The sequence below is a fragment of the Zophobas morio genome, unplaced genomic scaffold (assembly GCF_036711695.1).
Source record: "Zophobas morio isolate AGI-343-1 ecotype UQ-CSIRO unplaced genomic scaffold, CSIRO_AGI_Zmor_V1 ptg000004l, whole genome shotgun sequence".
NCBI lineage: Eukaryota > Metazoa > Arthropoda > Insecta > Coleoptera > Tenebrionidae > Zophobas > Zophobas morio.
The window spans coordinates 14,868,140-14,886,074 of record NW_026972109.1 but is presented as its reverse complement, the minus strand read 5'-3'; the positions used below and the strand labels follow the sequence as shown (position 1 = coordinate 14,886,074).

At 34.7% G+C, this 17,935-nt stretch overlaps 1 protein-coding gene across 4 annotated transcripts in view; it reads left to right on the top strand.

Moving 5' to 3' along the window:
* LOC135142652 (protein phosphatase PP2A 55 kDa regulatory subunit) overlaps window positions 1-17,935 on the top strand; it is an 87,264-nt gene that overhangs the window by 46,388 nt on the left and 22,941 nt on the right. The window contains exons 1-2 of one of the 4 annotated variants that reach the window (XM_064074397.1): window positions 8,123-8,306; window positions 15,741-16,023. In XM_064074397.1, the coding sequence (XP_063930467.1) occupies window positions 8,204-8,306; window positions 15,741-16,023 (386 nt within the window). In that variant the 5' untranslated portion in view covers window positions 8,123-8,203. The other 3 variants (XM_064074420.1, XM_064074411.1, XM_064074403.1) reach the window with 3 other exon arrangements.

Sequence of the window (17,935 nt, the reverse complement as noted above, 5' to 3'; positions counted from 1 at the left end):
GTATACGAATTTCAGTGATTATCTCTACAAAAAATCACTTCAACGCATTGGAATAGAGTTGTCTACGGTCAGACTTGATGTATTTATGTAGAAAAAACGGTCAGACAAAGCCCCTTTTACGGTTGTAAGCCGGCTTGCAAAGATTCTCTTTAAAAACGCGAGTTCATCCACCTCCATTTAGCTATTTGTTTGAGCGAGATCCTTCTAGAGGCCATCACAAGAGGCTTAAGAGCTCAAGAAGAGCTTAAAATAGATTGTTGTGGCTTTTTAAGTGGAGCAGAATCAAAGACATCGAGTGAAGAAGCGCTATGTTTCCAGAATTAGCGCTGAAGCGTCCAAAATGGAGGTTTTAACGCGACATATGGCGGGCTGTGTTGTATGTTTTGTGTATTTGCAGTATTTAATTGAGTTGTAAATAATGAATGTGATAACAGCATGACTGAATAAGTGATGAATACATTTATTGATTGGTGCAAAGTGGTGCTTGACCTAATATACAAATGCTTTATATAAAAGATTACTGATAGAAAATAAGAATTTTATTGTTCGTTTTTTCCATGAACTAGTTTATTTGGTTTTAAAGTTTTTGTGTTTAGTTATTCAGTTGAATTATTTATAGATTTGATTTTTTTAAAGTGTTCGTTTATTTAGATGCCTCGACGGGGTTTGCATAAGCTCAGCTCCTGCTCATGTAACTAAATAAACTAAGAGAAATTACATTAAATATACAGGGGGAGAGTGGAAGAGTGTATTTTACGCATTAATTAATATGTAGCCTACTTAAAAGCACCTTTCATCTCGTTTTAAGTTTGTTACGTTGCTGCAATTACTCCAAATTAAATTGACATAGTAACTAACGTTAGTAAACTCATTACCTACCATTAAATTAAAACGTAATTAAATTCGGTCATTTCTAGTTGGGAACAGTGCAATGCAATTAGCTTTCAGTTGGTATCAACGTAGCTGAGTTATGTTTTTTCTAAACATTTCCCCCATTGCATCCCTAGGGCGGCAAAACCGGTTTTCCAAAGCCAGTAATTCTCAAATAAACTTTGTTATAAAGCTTTCATAATGTCATTTCCTCAATTTTATCCGATTGTGCTTTTTAATATGTTCAATGGGGATGTTAGTTTCAATAAAACCTAAGGATGTTGTAAAATGTTCAAATGTGCAGGGTTAAAATGTATCATATGACGAAAGAAGTATCCGGATTTTTTTTTTGGTAGGGTAATGGGGTACAGCTGAGCAGTTGTGTGATGGAGCAATAACATCTGCACTGACTTGTATATTTTTACTCCCCGAGTTTTTTTTTTTTGTTAGACATGTAGACTTTTGTAAAAATAATCAAAATTTATAACAATGTTTTACTTACAATTTGACTTAGAAATTGCAGAACCGAATGTTCTGAAATTTTAAAATTTTATTTTTGGTCCCTCCGAAAAGTTCGTGTCAACATCTCAAAATTCTGCTTGATAAATAACGATGCAATCAACCTTTGAGATTATTTCAATGAAGAAAAACAGCTTATGTTATGTTACTTCTAAAACCTAAACAGATTTAACCCTGGAGATACTTTCAAAAAACGAAACGAAATACATATTGCCATTATATTTTTTTCTAAGATAATTTCAAACAGCTTTTTGACCTGTATTACTCTATTTCTGTTTTTCTTGGCAATTCTTTAAGGGGCAGACGATCTACTTAAACTACTTTAAAAAATAGACCTTGCTTGTATTTCTATAAAGGAACTATAAATTCTTCTACATATTCTTTTTTGCTTCCAAAAATGAGCTTTCGAGATTATTTCAATGAAGAAAAAGAAGTTCATCCTCGAGATTCTTTCAGAAAACGAAACGAAATATATTGCATTTATATTTTTTTCTGAGATTATTTACGACAGAACCCTGACCTGTACCTATTACCCTACCTCTAAAAAAAATTGGTCGAAAGCTGTTTTTTTGCAAGACACGTACATCAACTTGGATTAGTGCACTGTAATACTAAAATACAGTGGACGCCGCTTAATGTGATCACTTTGGGACTCAGACAAATTGATCACACTAACCGACTGATAACAATAAGCGAAAACCACCATCAGAGACAGGAAAACTTGAAACAAATCAAAATCATGAACAAGACAGTGTTCATTATGCTGGTAGATGAAGGTACATAAACATTAGAATTTATTTTTAATTTTGGTTATCATTCTGAGAAAGGGACTATTGATTTCCTTTGGTTATTTTAGAAAAAAAGGGCTGAGAATTTTTTTTCTCTTATAAGCTGAGATCTCATCATTTCGACGTGCTCATTTTAAGTACTATTCAAATTTAAAACAGAAAAAATTCGTTCATTCAAAAGACGAGAAGAAGTCTGTCACTGATTGTGGCTCTATAAAGTGAGTAGTATAAGCCAATGTATCTTTTGAGAGCAATACATGTTCATTAAAAAACAATAGTACTTTCAATCGTCTCGTTTCTTGAAAAAAACAAATCTTGCTTGTATAAGAATTGGGAGATTGATCACAATAAGCGAAACATTGATCACAATAAACGGAAAACCTGTAATGCATTGGTATTGCGTGGGCCCGTTCCAGGCCATTTTGATCACACTAAGCGGTTGATAACATTAACCGTGATCATATTAAGCGGCGTCTACTGTAACAGTATTGTATTCCCAAAATTTTCTGAGAAAATGGACTGAGCCGTTCCTGATTTAATTCATACAATAAATTAACACATTCATGAATTTTTTGAGCCACCTGTATAAGCAAATATAAAAAACATGAATGCGATGATAAATCACACGCACATTTCGGGTAGATTTAGGAATTTAACTCACATCTTTAAATTTCACAAGTTTTTACAATATTAATAGGGGCAAAATCAGTTTTATTTTAACAAATAATAGGCCCTCCCACCCGCCCCCTATTTTCCCAGAGGATATGTCATTTACCGAAATAAGTCTTATCTTAGCAAGTGCTAGACCTGCCCACCCACCCTTTAGTCTCTTAAAGGGTATGTCACTTGTCAAAATCAGTCTTATCTTATCAAGTGCTAGCCCCGCCCACCGGCCCCCTATTTTCTCAGAGGATATGTCATTTGCCAAAAAAAGATTAATGTTAGCAAGTACTAGCCCCGCCCACCTGCCCTTTATTTTCTCAAAGGGTAGTATTTGCTGGTACTTGCTAAGATACATCTTATTTTGGCAAATAACATATCCTCTGAGAAAACAGGGGTGGGTGGGCGGGGTTTTAATACTTGCTCAGATAAGACTGATTTTGGCAAACGCCATACCCTTTGAGAAAATAGAGCGCGGGTGGGCGGGGGTAAAAATGACACGAGTATTTATATTTGGACTTTGTTAGCAAGTACTAGCCCTGCCCACCTGCCCTTTATTTTCTCAGAGAGTAGTATTTGTTAGTGCTTGCTAAGGTAAATCTTATTTTGGCAAATAACATATCCTCTGAGAAAACAGGGGCGGGTGGGCGGGGTTTTAGTACTTGCTCAGATAAGACTGATTTTGGCAAACGCCATACCCTCTGAGAAAATAGAAGGCGGGTGGGCGGGGATAAAAATGACACGAGTATTTATATTTAGACTTATGTTAGCAAGTACTAGCCTCGCCCACCTGCCCTTTATTTTCTCAGAGAGTAGTATTTGTTAGTGCTTGCTAAGCAGGTAAATCTTATTTTGGCAAATAACATATCCTCTGAGAAAACAGGGGTGGGTGGGCGGAGTTTAGTACTTGCTCAGATAAGACTGATTTTGGCAAACGCCATACCCTCTGAGAAAATAGGGGGCGGGTGGGTGGGGCTAGCACCTGCTAAGATAAGACTGATTTTGCGCCTATTAAATTTGTAAAAACTTGAAAGGTAAAAATTTAAAAGGTATTAAATTGCATATTTCCATAGTAACAAGTTAAATTCCTAAATCTGATTGGATATTTACTTGTTAACAACTCACGGGCCAATTTTAAGTTGGATTTACAATTTCGCAAGTCCCCGTTGCCATGGAAGATGTGATGACAGCAGTCGCGAGGACGAATCAAATCGCGAATCGCAACAACTGTCATTGAAATTACTATAGCAATTATTAATTTTTCTGAGACACCCTGCATAAGCAAATTTAAAAAATATTAATTATATATTAAAAATAAATCACAAGTATAGACTCATCATATTTTACACATTTAAAACAGGATATATTCAGCAATATTTTCAGGTGACGTCATCAATCTTTTAGGGGGGATGAGCAAATACATTTTGATGAAAAATTTATCATGTACCATGCTTATGATAACTTTAAAACATCTGCAAGATTTGAAAGGAGTCGGTTTTGCGGTTCCTGATTAAATCAATAAAATAAATTCACGCATTCATTATTTGTTTTGAGTCAATTTAAAAATTAATTTTAGCAAATTTAAAAAATATGAATGCAGTGATAAATAACAAGTATTTATATAAGTTTTTGCGCATTTTAGATAGGATTTATCCAGCGAAATTTTTAGATGCCGTCATCAATTTTTTGGAGGGGATAAGCAAATACATATATTTTGACTAAAAATTTATTATGATTACCATAAATTTAAAGCATCTGCACCGTTTGTCTTGACAATTCTCCGAGCCAAACGAGTTACGTCAAACCAGTTCTAAAAAAGATAACTTCTAGTCACGCTTGAGGTTTCTCAGCGAGCGAAGCGAGCTTTATTGTTTCTATTTCTTCAAACGAACTATACATTTTCTTGCAGATTCTTCTTTTACTTCTAAAACGCAATACAATCAGCCTTCGCGATTATTTCAATAAAAATAAAGAACTTATGTTATGTTACTTCTAAAACCTAAACAGAATTAACACTTGAAATTCTTTCATAGGATGAAGCGAAATATATTGCCTTTTATATATTTTTTCTGAGAATATTTCAGACGCCACTCTGACTTGTATTACTCTACTTCTAAAAATATAACCACTGTATTCCTTGATAATTCTTTAAGGAGGAAAACGAGTTACATTATTAAACTACTTCTAAAAAGTAGAACCCCTAGTCACCCCTGAGGTATGTCAGCGAGCTTTATTGCTTCTATTTCTACAAATGAACTATACATTTTCTACCAAAAATCGAGCAAAATCAGCTTTAGAGATCATTTCATTGAAGAAGAAGTACTTATGTTACTTCTAAAACTAAAAATATATATATTTTTCAAAATTTTGGAAGTACAGTTCTGTTGCTATAAATATTTGCATTATTCCAAATTAACATAAATGCGGGCTTTATCATAAAAATAACCTAAAATTCCAAAAATTTGTATGTATTTGTTTGATTGTATTTCATTGACAAGGAAAGTTCTTTAGATATTTTTTTTAATCTTGGTTATTTAACAGGTGTATGACAGTAGAGGTTAATGTAACCTACTAATTGACCTTCTACTAATTTACATATAGTGTATCCCCAGTCTGGTACAAATTACTATCCGTTGGTCATCACAAACAAGAAATTTCACAAAACATTTGACAGAACAAGGCTAGTGAAGTATATTCTAACTTGAAATCTAGTAAACCTCGCAATTTTTGACTTTCGTTTTTTATGAATCATGACACAGTTTAATGTAAGTGTTGATAAGGTAGCTAATAGTTTATGTTGTTCATATTTACAAAATTGTACATCTTATCTTTATTTTTTAACGTAAATATTATAGATCAATACAATATAACGTAACTTTAATTTTCAAGGATTTTTCAAATCAAAGTAGTAAGAACAAAATGTACGATTTTTTTTAGAAATATGTCGACAGTATTGGATTATTGTCATTATCGAATTCGATTCCCTTGTGACGGGCTTGGGAGATTTTCAAAATTAACTTTTGTTAATTTATTATATATAAAACTGTAAAACTCTTGTCGTGGACCTTGTGCCCGACATATAGTGAAAATATTATTTATTTGTTCGTAGGCTGGTTCGTGATGATGGTAACACATTCTAGTGACTGGACAAAGGGACTACTTCAAGTATATGCATTTTGCTTAAATGAATAATTATATTTAATTTAGAAATGAGTATGTACAAAAGAGATTTAGTCATATGAGAATAATTTGGAATAACAATAAATTGTAGTGTAGTTTAATATGCAAATATAATTATCAGAAAATGAACTTCAGTATTAAAACATTTTTAAATAAATTCAAGAAAACTTTATAACTTTGAAACTAAATCTTTGAAAGCATAATAAAACAAATATTTAAAAAAAAATCTAAAACAAAAATATAACAAAACTTAAAATTGGTACCATAACTCAAAATTTGGTAACAACTCAAACATTTGTAACAACTCAAAAATTTGGTAACAACTCAAAAATTTGTAACAACTCTAAAATTTGGTAAGGAACATTATAGTAGTTGCGTGGTCAGCGTTCATCAAACAATATAACTGTTTAACTAATAATTTCAATGCAAATTAATCTTTAAAAATAGATCTAAATTTCAAAACGTTATCCAATCGAGAATACAAAGGGCGATTTATCATCAAAATTAAATTGAACTTTAAAAATATTAATAAAAACAAAACTTTGAACTTTTTATGAAATCGTGCACATTTTTGGAGATGTCAACACTTACCCCCTTGTGTCACAACACAAACACACACTAACAGGCAACTGGCTAGAGGACTCTGGTCTTTTTTGGATCTTTCGATCTTTTATAAGTAAAGACCCCTCCAAAGGAGTTTGTTTTCGCAAAATTGTTTACAAGTTACCAGTTTATTTGGGGAGTCGTAAAAGTATTTGTGTTTCCACCAAATTAGGCTTAATTAACTGTAATATGAAGATTTTTAGTGGCAAAATGTGCTTTTTGTTAAAATTAACAAATTTAAACCATGAAATTATAAAACTGGACAAAGACATCGTGTCCAGCCAAACGGCGCCAATATTTAACTGTGAAATTATAAACCTTGATTAGAATGGTGTGAAATCATAAAATCCAAGTTAATCAAGGACAACCTTGATTTTTACGACAATGACGATTGTTCTGATTCTTACCAACATCTCCAAAAATAAGTAAATTTATCGCCCGTTACACCCTCTTCAAGAGTTATTTCCGCATTTCTCGTTTATCCTAGTTTTCCTGGCCCTTAAACTGATTGACAATGAATTCTTCCTTTTTCTTTAGCTTTTATTGTATTGTGTTTTTATGGAGATAATGATTGCGATGCTCCCAATCTTGATTTAAGTGCTGGATTTACTGTATATAACGGTCCCCAGGGGACGAATAAACCCACTGTGTTTATTACAAAGTTAAAAGAATGCGATACGAGCCACTCACATTAACTAACAAAGGTTAGATGATTTTTTTTGTAAAACGTATAAAAAAGTGGATTTTCCATTTCCGTTTGCCTATCTGTTGTCTCTTGGCGATTTTGTGGCGCAGATAATTTCAGGAACTACTGGACTGATTATTGTGACATTTTGTAATGAAATCTGGGGTGTTTCAAAAAATATTCTCGAAATTTTATCATCTTTTTTTCTAAACTGATCTCTATCAAAAATTTGACAAAATTTTATGAAGAAAAATTCACTCGCAATCATTATCAAAAGTGTTATGCGATATAGAATAGGTTGCTGTTATACTTTTACTGGTGTTAGATAATGAGTTAATTACCGCCTTAGTGTTGTATGTTTAATTAGTGACACGAATTTAAAACCGATTTTATGTGCAAACGGGGAAAATCTCCGTATCTAGAGTATACGTAGTCTTCGACCTATAGTAAATTTTCAAGTTGTCAATTTAAGCGAAACTATGATATCGACCGATCCTAAAATTTGAAATTTGAATTGCGCGCCACCTCTCATTGTCAATTTGCGAATCCCCGTCGATGAAAAACAATCTCGCATCATCCGCAAGTGTCATAAATTCGTCCAAACACCGTCCCCACGCAAACCATGCTCGTTACCGCACCTCCTCCCGTCAAAACAAACCGTAACGGGACCGTCCCTTTCAAAAAAAAATAAACAATAAAGTGTAAAAACGTTAACCGGCAACCTGGCGCCACCTGTTGGAATCTCATCCACTTCCCGTCCCGGCCGGTACGTCACTCGTCTGTTCGCGCCCCGCCATTGGCCCATTCGTCCCATGACGTCAGCTGCAGTCGAGTCTCGCGAGTGCGAAGTGTTCCTCGTGTGGCGGCCATTTTCCAGTGAAACGCGACATTTTTGCACATGAAGTATCGCCAAAGGACCGCCGCCGTCGATAAGTTTGGCTACGAATCATCGAAACGTTCGCGCACCTCGCATAGCCCGCCCGCGAGTCGTGTTATGGCCGGTAAGTGTATCGCCGCCGCCGTCGTCCGCCACCGCCGTCGTCCCAGCGATCAGCCGTGACCCCGTTGTCGGGGGCTATTATGCGTGGTCCTGTTGGCAAGTGCGCGCCGCCGACACGCTTTACCTGTAAACGATGGAAGGTAATTAGCTTTGCAGCGGCGGCGCCGCCCCCGGCGCTTCGATCGCCGCCCGCCGGCGGTGCCATGTTGGCGCGGAGACGCGCCGCCGGGCCGGGGGCGGCAGCCCCCGTTCGCCCGGAGGGCGCCCGACGAGTGGCGGCGTGCGGCTGAGTGGCATCGGAGCAGGCGGCTGTCTCATAATTGAACGGTTTTCTTTTGTTTGCTTTGCTGATTGGATGGAGACGAGATGTTGGGATTTTTGTGTGATTAGAGGGGGCGCTGGGGACGGCATGCGGCATGAGTGTCGGGATTTTGGGATGGACGCAATCAGAAGTGGCGGCGTTCATGTTTTGTGTTTATGGTTGGCGGATGGAGGAATGAGGGTACCCGGTATGCACTTATCGGTGTGTGGAAAGAATGTAAATAATGCAGGTAGAACGATGAATGATTTTTGGGAATCGAGCTGGCCGTGAAAATCGACGTATTTCATCAGCCCACTTTGTTTTGCGGTGAATATTAAATGACATATAGGGGGGAAAGTCGGGAGCGATATACCGGGCGCATTCGAAAACGAATGTGAATGTCAATATTCATGTGGTCAACCAGTTAACAGGTGTTGTGTCAGATGTCACTATTACGAAAATTAGGGTGACTATGGCCCACTTAAATATGTAATGTGACACTTGATTACCCGTACGTACACATTTACAAATATTTTCATCACAGTTATCGTTTCAGGTACCATTTTCCCTTTTACTTTATAAAAAATAAAAGCAAGGACGTAGTAGACACCGTCAGATGATCCAACAACTTAAAAATTGTTCATAAAAATGTTTTCCAATTGGCAGTGGTAGAAGCATCACAAAACCAATTCAAGTGGAACTATCAAATTGTCTTTCAAATGTAAGGTTAGGTTTACTGATGTCAGTAAAACACATCTGAGTTGTAAATATTTTGACACATGTCAAACGTGAACTGTCATCTTGTTTCCAATTTAGTCTGTTGTAAACTGAAAGCGCTGTTCTTGGATCTCCTGAACACATAAAGAGGTAACCGTTTTTATTTAGTAAAGTATTTTTTAATAGTGGGGACAAGGGTATACATATTTAAGTACACCCATTAGTCACAAACTTTTGTCTTTAATTGTAGAAGTAATAAAGTTCATAACGCTGAAGAATTTATGTTACAGCATAACAATAGTTAGTGAACAGTAAGGGAGTGTGATAGAAATATTTGTGATCAATGTGTATAAGACTTTTACTTAAGTTGGAAACATTCATATAAGCAAAATTTATTGATTGCCGTTGTACAGGGTGAATCAGCTAAAAAGGGGCCCACTTTTTAATTATTATTATTTTGCTTTCTATCAATTATGTCGTGTTAATGAAGTGATCCTAAATTAAATTTCGTTAACATAGGTTCATAAATAAAAACGTAATTCGAGGTATCCCCTTTCAGCTAACTCACCCTGTATATCTTGCACGTATATACCAGCAAACACGTAGTACCAACTAGGCTCAAACTTTGTACAAATCACGCTTTAAATATTTACAACTGAGAAATAGCATTCCACATGATTAAATTCATAATTTATTAATCATAAAGATAACGTAGTGAAACTAGTTATTGCGTTTTTAGTGGTTCATTATAGAAACAAATATCGTCTACTGCTTTTGAATATTTCCGGTTAGAAAATTGTGTCCTTATATAATTATTTATTATTATTATTAAATAACAATTAGCTTTTCTATCGACTTGGAAAGGCTCTGCCAAATTAAATTGTTATTGATAAAAATTTAGTTTCAAAATCTAAAATTTGGAGACAAATTCATCCAATTCCAAGCAAGTGTAATTTTAAAAAATTAAATAAAAAAATGCAAGGAGTTGTTTCTGCCCATATTATTGCATTTTTAAAATTGCTCTTAAATCCTGTTGTAAAAGTGCACTTTAAACATTACCGACAACCCACTTTCGAGTTATTACCGGCTGCACTTTGTCTTAGAAACTGCAATCCTAAAAATAGTATTGCTTACAAACCTTGGCCTGGTTGAAGTAGAATCATTACAGATTTTTACAAAAATATTTGTACGTCGAGTGAAATAGTTATTTACATCTCTTTACGACTTGCGGTTGCATTCATAACCATGGAGTTATAGTACGACGGTGTGTACGAAAATGTGCATTGAAAGTAATTTTTAATTAGTTGATTTTGGTCATCAAACCGACTGACTCAATTTTTTCTGGGTTATAAAACTGGGTTCTTGTGGGTCTTCAAGATCACCGCAAAACCAGTTTTCAAAATAATAGGTTTAATACTAAAGAGGGAAATCCACGGTATGCGGTACGAAAAAGAAAACCACCCTCATTGTTTTGGAATACACAAGTAGATTTTCAAAGAAAGCGAAGTCGTTCCTGGGCTGGCACGCGTTCGGATATCTGAAAAATCATTATAATAGAATAGACTCGTAACATTTGAGTTAATCGATACTGCAATTTCATAAACACGGAATAACATACAAAGCTATCGGTATTTGAGATCTCAAAATAACTTTTAGTGAACTTTGTTCGTTCAAGAGATAATTATTTTTAATAGATATGTTAAATTAAAAATCGTTTGTAATGTGTTTGAAATTACGTAATAAACGGCTCAAAGGAACTGTTGCTAATTGGTTAACACATCGAACAGGTGTATTCACTAATAGACTGAAAGGAAAGAGACTTGTTAAGTTTAACAAGTTATTAAAGATAAAAGCCGCAAATTGTTTACAATAGGTTCTAATTATATCTTAGTTCTAAAACGAATATGTATAGTTTTTGAAGCTAAATGATCTGTAAAAATAAAAAAAATAAATAGTTTTAAATTGCGACACACTGAGATAAAGATCTTGATATATCATTTTCGGTAATGGTCGTTGAGGCTGCAATAAAATTAAAACATGAGTATTGTTTAAAACATAATCAAGATATTACTCCAGATCTGTTATTGCCAATCCACTTCATGTAATAGCTCCTGTATGCATGACCAGTCTTGATCATCATATCGCACACCTTGAGATTTTATAACATTAACCTTTGCAAGTCCAAACTGATAAACACAAATTACTCTTTGACGTAACCGCATCCGACCCAACTTATTGTGACATTTTCACAAATATTTGCTCCACATCCATAAGTAAATAAATAATGCCTACGACATTCGACTTTATCATGTTACCAGAATTGTTATCTTTTTTTATCAGATTTCTTATTTTTTTGCACTTCTCGAAATCGAGTAGTGTTGCCGCGACCACATCATGACGAGATTAACTTCCTTTTTTCACAAAAATGTGTGTTTTGTAATGACTTTTTCGTAAAAAAGTGTACAGATGCCCTTCTTCTCCAAATCAGGTTGGTTCGAAAGCGTGACTGACTGATCGTATGCATGCAATTAGACCGGTTGGTAAGAGGGAGAGGTTTAGGCGTGTGTGATTTGTGTCGAATTTGTGGGTACGTATACACTGATTGGGCGAATTTGCGCAAGAATTTGTGAATTTAGAGCTTTGTAATTTTCTTGCTGCAACTAAGAGATGTATGAATTTTTACTTAGAATATATTAACCAGTCAAGTTATTTTTTCATCTTTGTTGCATAATTAACTGATTAACCTTCACGATATTGTTGGCGTGCGGTCAAAGTTTTTCCAAAGACTCCAAATCCAGGTTTTAATGCTGCTGTACAATCTAAACTGTAATAAGCTTGTTGTTTGATAAGTCTCGTGTCGATGTGCTGTTGTTTAATGGCGTGATTTAAAGGTTTCGGGTTGATAAAGGTGAACGCTTGACTAAAAAGTGGGACAAGAAAGTGAAGACCGTGGATGATTTAATAATTCATCGACGATTTATGTAATGGATTTGTAAGGTCTTTAAAAAGTTATTAATGATCGTTGTGCTTTGAATAATTTCACATGATAAAATTGATAATTTGATAGTGATAAATTGCAACATTATTTGTCTTTCGATATTTTGGTTTCACCTTGTTATTGCAGCGGCAAACACAAGGCCTTTATGTTCTTTATGACTGATCAAAAGTGATAAGTTAATTTTAGTTGCAGTTGTTTGGCATTTCCCCAAAGTGGAATGTCAGTCGGTTGTATAATAGCGCTAATGTTTGTAGCTTTATCTGTGGATACAGGAAGACCGGCATTTACGTTGACAAGAACGGCTCATTCAGAGTTTGTAAATGGAAATGAGGAGCAAAGACTGCTCATTTCGAATTCAAAATGTCGCTTTTGTGGACTGGAATGCACACAAATAATTCATGTTTAGGCACTTTTCTAGCTTTGTCTGCTTTCAGAAACAAAAGATGTGAATATTTTACAAGAAATTTTGAAGAATTAATAGAGCTTGTAGAGTGGAGTCCGCCAAATCGTGAACATTAATTTTCTGTTTATTGTAAGCCACCAACTTTGGATTACGCAGTTAAAGTCAATGTTCACTATTTGGTGGACTCAACTATATAAAAAGAATTTAGGAAATTGCATTTTGAAGTAATGGCATGAAGAGAACTGAAAAAGAACAATAAAAGACAATTCAAAATTTCAGTATCTGCAGAAGAGAATATTCCTACAATGAAAAAGGAAACCGACAAAAATAAAACTAAAAATGGTGGACTGTATTTAACAGGGACATTGTACTCATAAATCTCGAACTTCGTTGGCTCTAACGAATGCCGGTATTGATTGTGCTTTAGAAGCGAGTCGTTCTATGTAAAGAATTTCCTTTAAACATGTATTATAGAGCAAAAATTTGTGAGTCAGAAATATAGAGATTCGTCCTCTAATTAATTTTGAATACATTGACGTCATCAGCTTTTGAAGGAAGTCGTAACTGTCGTGTATCTAATGAAATGTCTTTTATTTATTATAACACCTTTGTTGTTTCGTCAGTTTCAAAGAAATTGAATGCGTTGTTCCTGTGGTTTGTGTTTGTTTAAGACAGGTGGCACAAATTAAAAAAATGACTATTCTCAAAATTTCAGAAATTAGTGGGGTGGTTTCTGAGATACCGAATAAAATCAATCAGTTCATGCTTGATTTTTTAGGTAAACGTATAACTAGTTTTTAAAAAGTAAAAATTAAGAGATAAGTTGTAGAATTTGGTGGTCCTAGCTTTTAGAGCAAATTCTCAAATGAAGTACACATTTAAAGTGATATTTAATTAACAATATTTTAACATGACGTTGCTTATCGTCTGGAAGTAATGAATAGCTTAACTTTAATTAACGTTTTATTATCTACACGATAATCTCACAGTACACATTAAGTTTGAAAATAATTGTTTTCGCTAGTTTCGAAGATTGTGTAATAAATTTTGAACGAACAGCCGAAAACGGGAAATCTATATTTCCTATTCCCTCAGCTACGAAACTCCAAAAACGTATAAAATAAATTAGACATTCGTCAAAATGATCTATTACAATACTTCCTTCAGTTTTCTCTCAGGTTGTGAAAATACGAAAAAAGAGTCGTGACTTACATTGTCAAATTTCAGTGTTTTTTAAATGTACGTAAAGATTTGATAGAAGTTTGCAATGATTTTTTTAAATAAAAAAAAAAAACGAAATAGTACCGCCGAAAATTAATAAAATGTGTGCCTAAAAATAATGACATTTTCAAAAGCACGCCTTAGCGATTGCTTATTTTTGCCACTGTGACGACGATACGGTGTTATATTTTGTAACAGCGCCAGGTTTTTTTGGTTCGGTGGCCCATGAAGAAACACCTAATCCGTCTTTCTTAATTCGTTCTGAAGTTTAACTGAATGTCAAAGTTAACTTCTACAAAAGTGATTGCAATAATTTACACGCGTTGTTATTAAAACTTTGTTGTGAACGATTATTGGGTTTTGAATGTCACTTATGGATATTTTTTTTATCACAGGAGTGGTTTATCGAAAAATGATTATCGGTATCGAAGAGATAGTGGTTACAGTTGAGTATCTGTTGTGATCTAAGAAAAAACGTATGTCAATGTAATCATTCTGATTTACTGGTATTGATTCGGTGAAGTAATAAAATTATATCGTGTTCAGATTCGACAAGTAAACAATTTAAGTAAAGTGCAATTCGACTATTTTTTTTTTTAAGTATTTCATCCACAATGGCATCCAGTCGCCATGTTGGCATTTCGTATCTAAGAGTGTGCTATGAAGCAGAGTATGTTTAAATTTGTCGCACATCCAAGGACATTTATAACATTATTTCCATCGGCCGACTCCCTACTCTTGTGTTTTTTGGACTTTTCATGATCCCTACAGTACGAAAAAAATGGGTCTGACGATTCCGTCTGGCTGTCTGCCGTCTTGAAAAAATTTATACAGAAAATAAAAAACCGCAAAAAAAATATAATTTTTCAAAGAAACAGGAGTTGTTGGACTGCACTTTAGAGGCGAGGGAAGTTCTGTCGAAATAACCTTAGACTATTTTTTTTTATTTTCATTATTTCTGTAAAACTGAACATATTGTGACAACGAATTAAAATTGTCAAGAGATTTCAGATTTTAATTCAAGATTTTATACTGTCGTGTTATTTATTTTTTCGTTTGCTTCGTTAAGTTTAGTTAATACGGAAACGATTGCTGGATCAATTGTTTCCGAAACAAATAAACATTAATGTTGACACTTAAGTTAAACGTACGTGAAATTAGGCGTGACTTAGTGAAGTGTTTTACTACAGCAACTTATTACAACTGAAAGCCTTATAAGCGACAATTGTTGTGGATTATCTTATCTTGTTTACTAAGTATTTCGTTCTTTTTACTTAAAACCAATAAAATATTGCTTATTTAACTTAAAGCGGATTCATAGACAAATAATAAATTTCCAGATTTTCAAACATATATATTTTTATTTGTTAGTATAATATTGTATTCAGGAAGTTGAACAAACAAATCCAGTGTAGTAAGGTTTAGTAAGATAATAATTTAAAGGTTTAATAAAAACCAATAGAAACTTTGGAACATTCGTCCCATTGCAAACAAACTTAGATAGACCTTCCAAGCCTCCCTTTATTGACTCGACGCCGAGCTTTCGATATCGCAACCCACCGCCCGCCCGCTTCTCTCGGGAACTACTTCCACGTAAAAAAAGGAAGTCCCACATAAACCCGCCTTGTAAAAACCCCATTGTACCCCTTATCTTGGTCGTTTTTGCGGAAACTTCCATTAAACTAACAGTATACCGGCACGCGTCCTAAAACGTGACTCGCTCCACATCATCGAAGCTCCCCCACGTCACTATCGATCATCGCTTTGAACTAAGCCATGCGTTCGTATTTTACAGGCAATGGAGACGTGCAGTGGTGCTTTGCTCAGGTGAAGGGAACCCTCGACGATGACGTGACCGAAGCCGACATAATCTCATGCGTGGAGTTCAACCATGACGGTGAGCTCCTCGCGACGGGCGACAAGGGAGGCCGCGTCGTCATCTTCCAGCGGGACCCCGGCTCGAAGAGCTCGTTCCCGCGACGAGGAGAATACAACGTGTACTCCACGTTCCAGTCGCACGAGCCCGAATTCGACTACCTCAAGAGCCTCGAGATCGAGGAGAAGATCAACAAAATCCGGTTAGTAGAGTGGCATTTGTGGGACTTCGAGGGGAAAATGAAGCCGACTAGCCAAAAATTGGTTTTTTGACGTTGATGGTCGAAATAAAAAATATATAAACCACCTATTTGGATACTGTTTATTTGCTGAGAACGTATCGCCCAAACATGGTCAGAATGGTCAAATTTTATCTATTCTGATTGAAATTTATGGTTAGATTGTGTTTAAAAAATTGTTGTTTATTTGAACGCGGCTGATGTGCGCCATATTTGATTAGACGAATGCGCGTTAGACTCACGTCGAACATGACGTACAAAAATCCGAGTAATAAGCGCAATGGGTAGCATGTCGTTGATAGCTTCTTTGTAAATAATATTCTAAAGAATTTTCAAAGTTACGAAAGTATTATATAAAAATACAACTTTTTGTACGAATATGAAATTTCTCGCAATTAATTGTGGTCAAAGTTCTTTGAACATCTGACAGTTTTCATTACATAATTAACATTGATGACTTGTCATGTGTACTAGACGTTACTTTTTCGACAAACATTTCAGATATACTCGTTTATCGAACAGATGGAGTTGCGAAAGTGTGTGCTCTTCACGTGACCTATTAATGATTACACTATGCAACAAATTAAAAAAAAATAAAATTCACAGAATGCACAGTATGTAGTTAAAATTTCTTACCTCAAACTCAATTGAGGATCATGCTTGAAAGAATCGTATCACATCAGGTTTCAAAGTGAAAAGTGTTTATTGAATTTTTTGAAATCATACAAAATTAATAAAACAAAACTTCATTTTTCATTGAAAAAGGTCTTTTTTTTCGAACGATTGGCATTCTTATTGTAGCCAGATCTCGCAGTATCCCTCTGAAGACACCAACAGAAGTCTGCAAGCATGGGTGGATACACAAAAGCGATATTTTTACGATTAAATGCAATCAAGTGTCCCAAAAAGTAAGAAAAACAAAACACCCGTTAGCTATGTTTTGTGATGTGATATGAGTATAAAACATTTTTTTCTTTAGTATATGGAGTATAGGTACCCAACATATCACATCAGGTATCACAATGAAAAATGTTTATTGAATGTTTTGAAATCATACAAAATTAATAAAACAATACTTCATTTTTCATTGAAAAAGGTCTTTTTTTTCGAACGATTGGCATTCCTATTATAGCCAGATCGCGCAGTATCCCTCTGAAGACACCAACAGAAGTCTGCAAGCATGGGTGGATACATAAAAGCGATATTTTTACGATTAACTGCAATCAAGTGATCCAAAAAGTAAGAAAAACAAAACACCCGTTATATATGTTTTATGATGTGATATGGGTATAAAACATTTTTTTCTTTAGTGTATGGAGTATAGGTACCCAACCTATCACATCAGGTATCACAATGAAAAGTGTTTATTGAATTTTTTGAAATCATACAAAATGAATAAAACAATACTTCATTTTTCATTAGAAAAGGTCTTTTTTTTCGAACGATTGGCATTCCTATTGTAGCCAGATCTCGCAGTATCCCTCTGAAGACACCAACAGAAGTCTGCAAGCATGGGTGGATACATAAAAGCGATATTTTTACGATTAAATGCAATCAAGTGTCTCAAAAAGTAAGAAAAACAAAACACCCGTTATCTATGTTTTGTGATGTGATATGAGTATAAAACATTTTTTTCTTTAGTATATGGAGTATACCCAACCTCAAACACTATCTGAACTTTCTGTGAATTTTTTAGTGTTGCATAGTGTTATTAAATTGATGGTTAATTTTTTTGAGATTGTAATAAACCTTTGATACAAATCAGAATAAAATTGTATTTTTTGTTACCATATAATAATAATATTTCGATTGAGGTACCTAATCAAAATTTGGTTTGATCATCCCCAACACTCATAGGACGTCACCTCCAACTTTT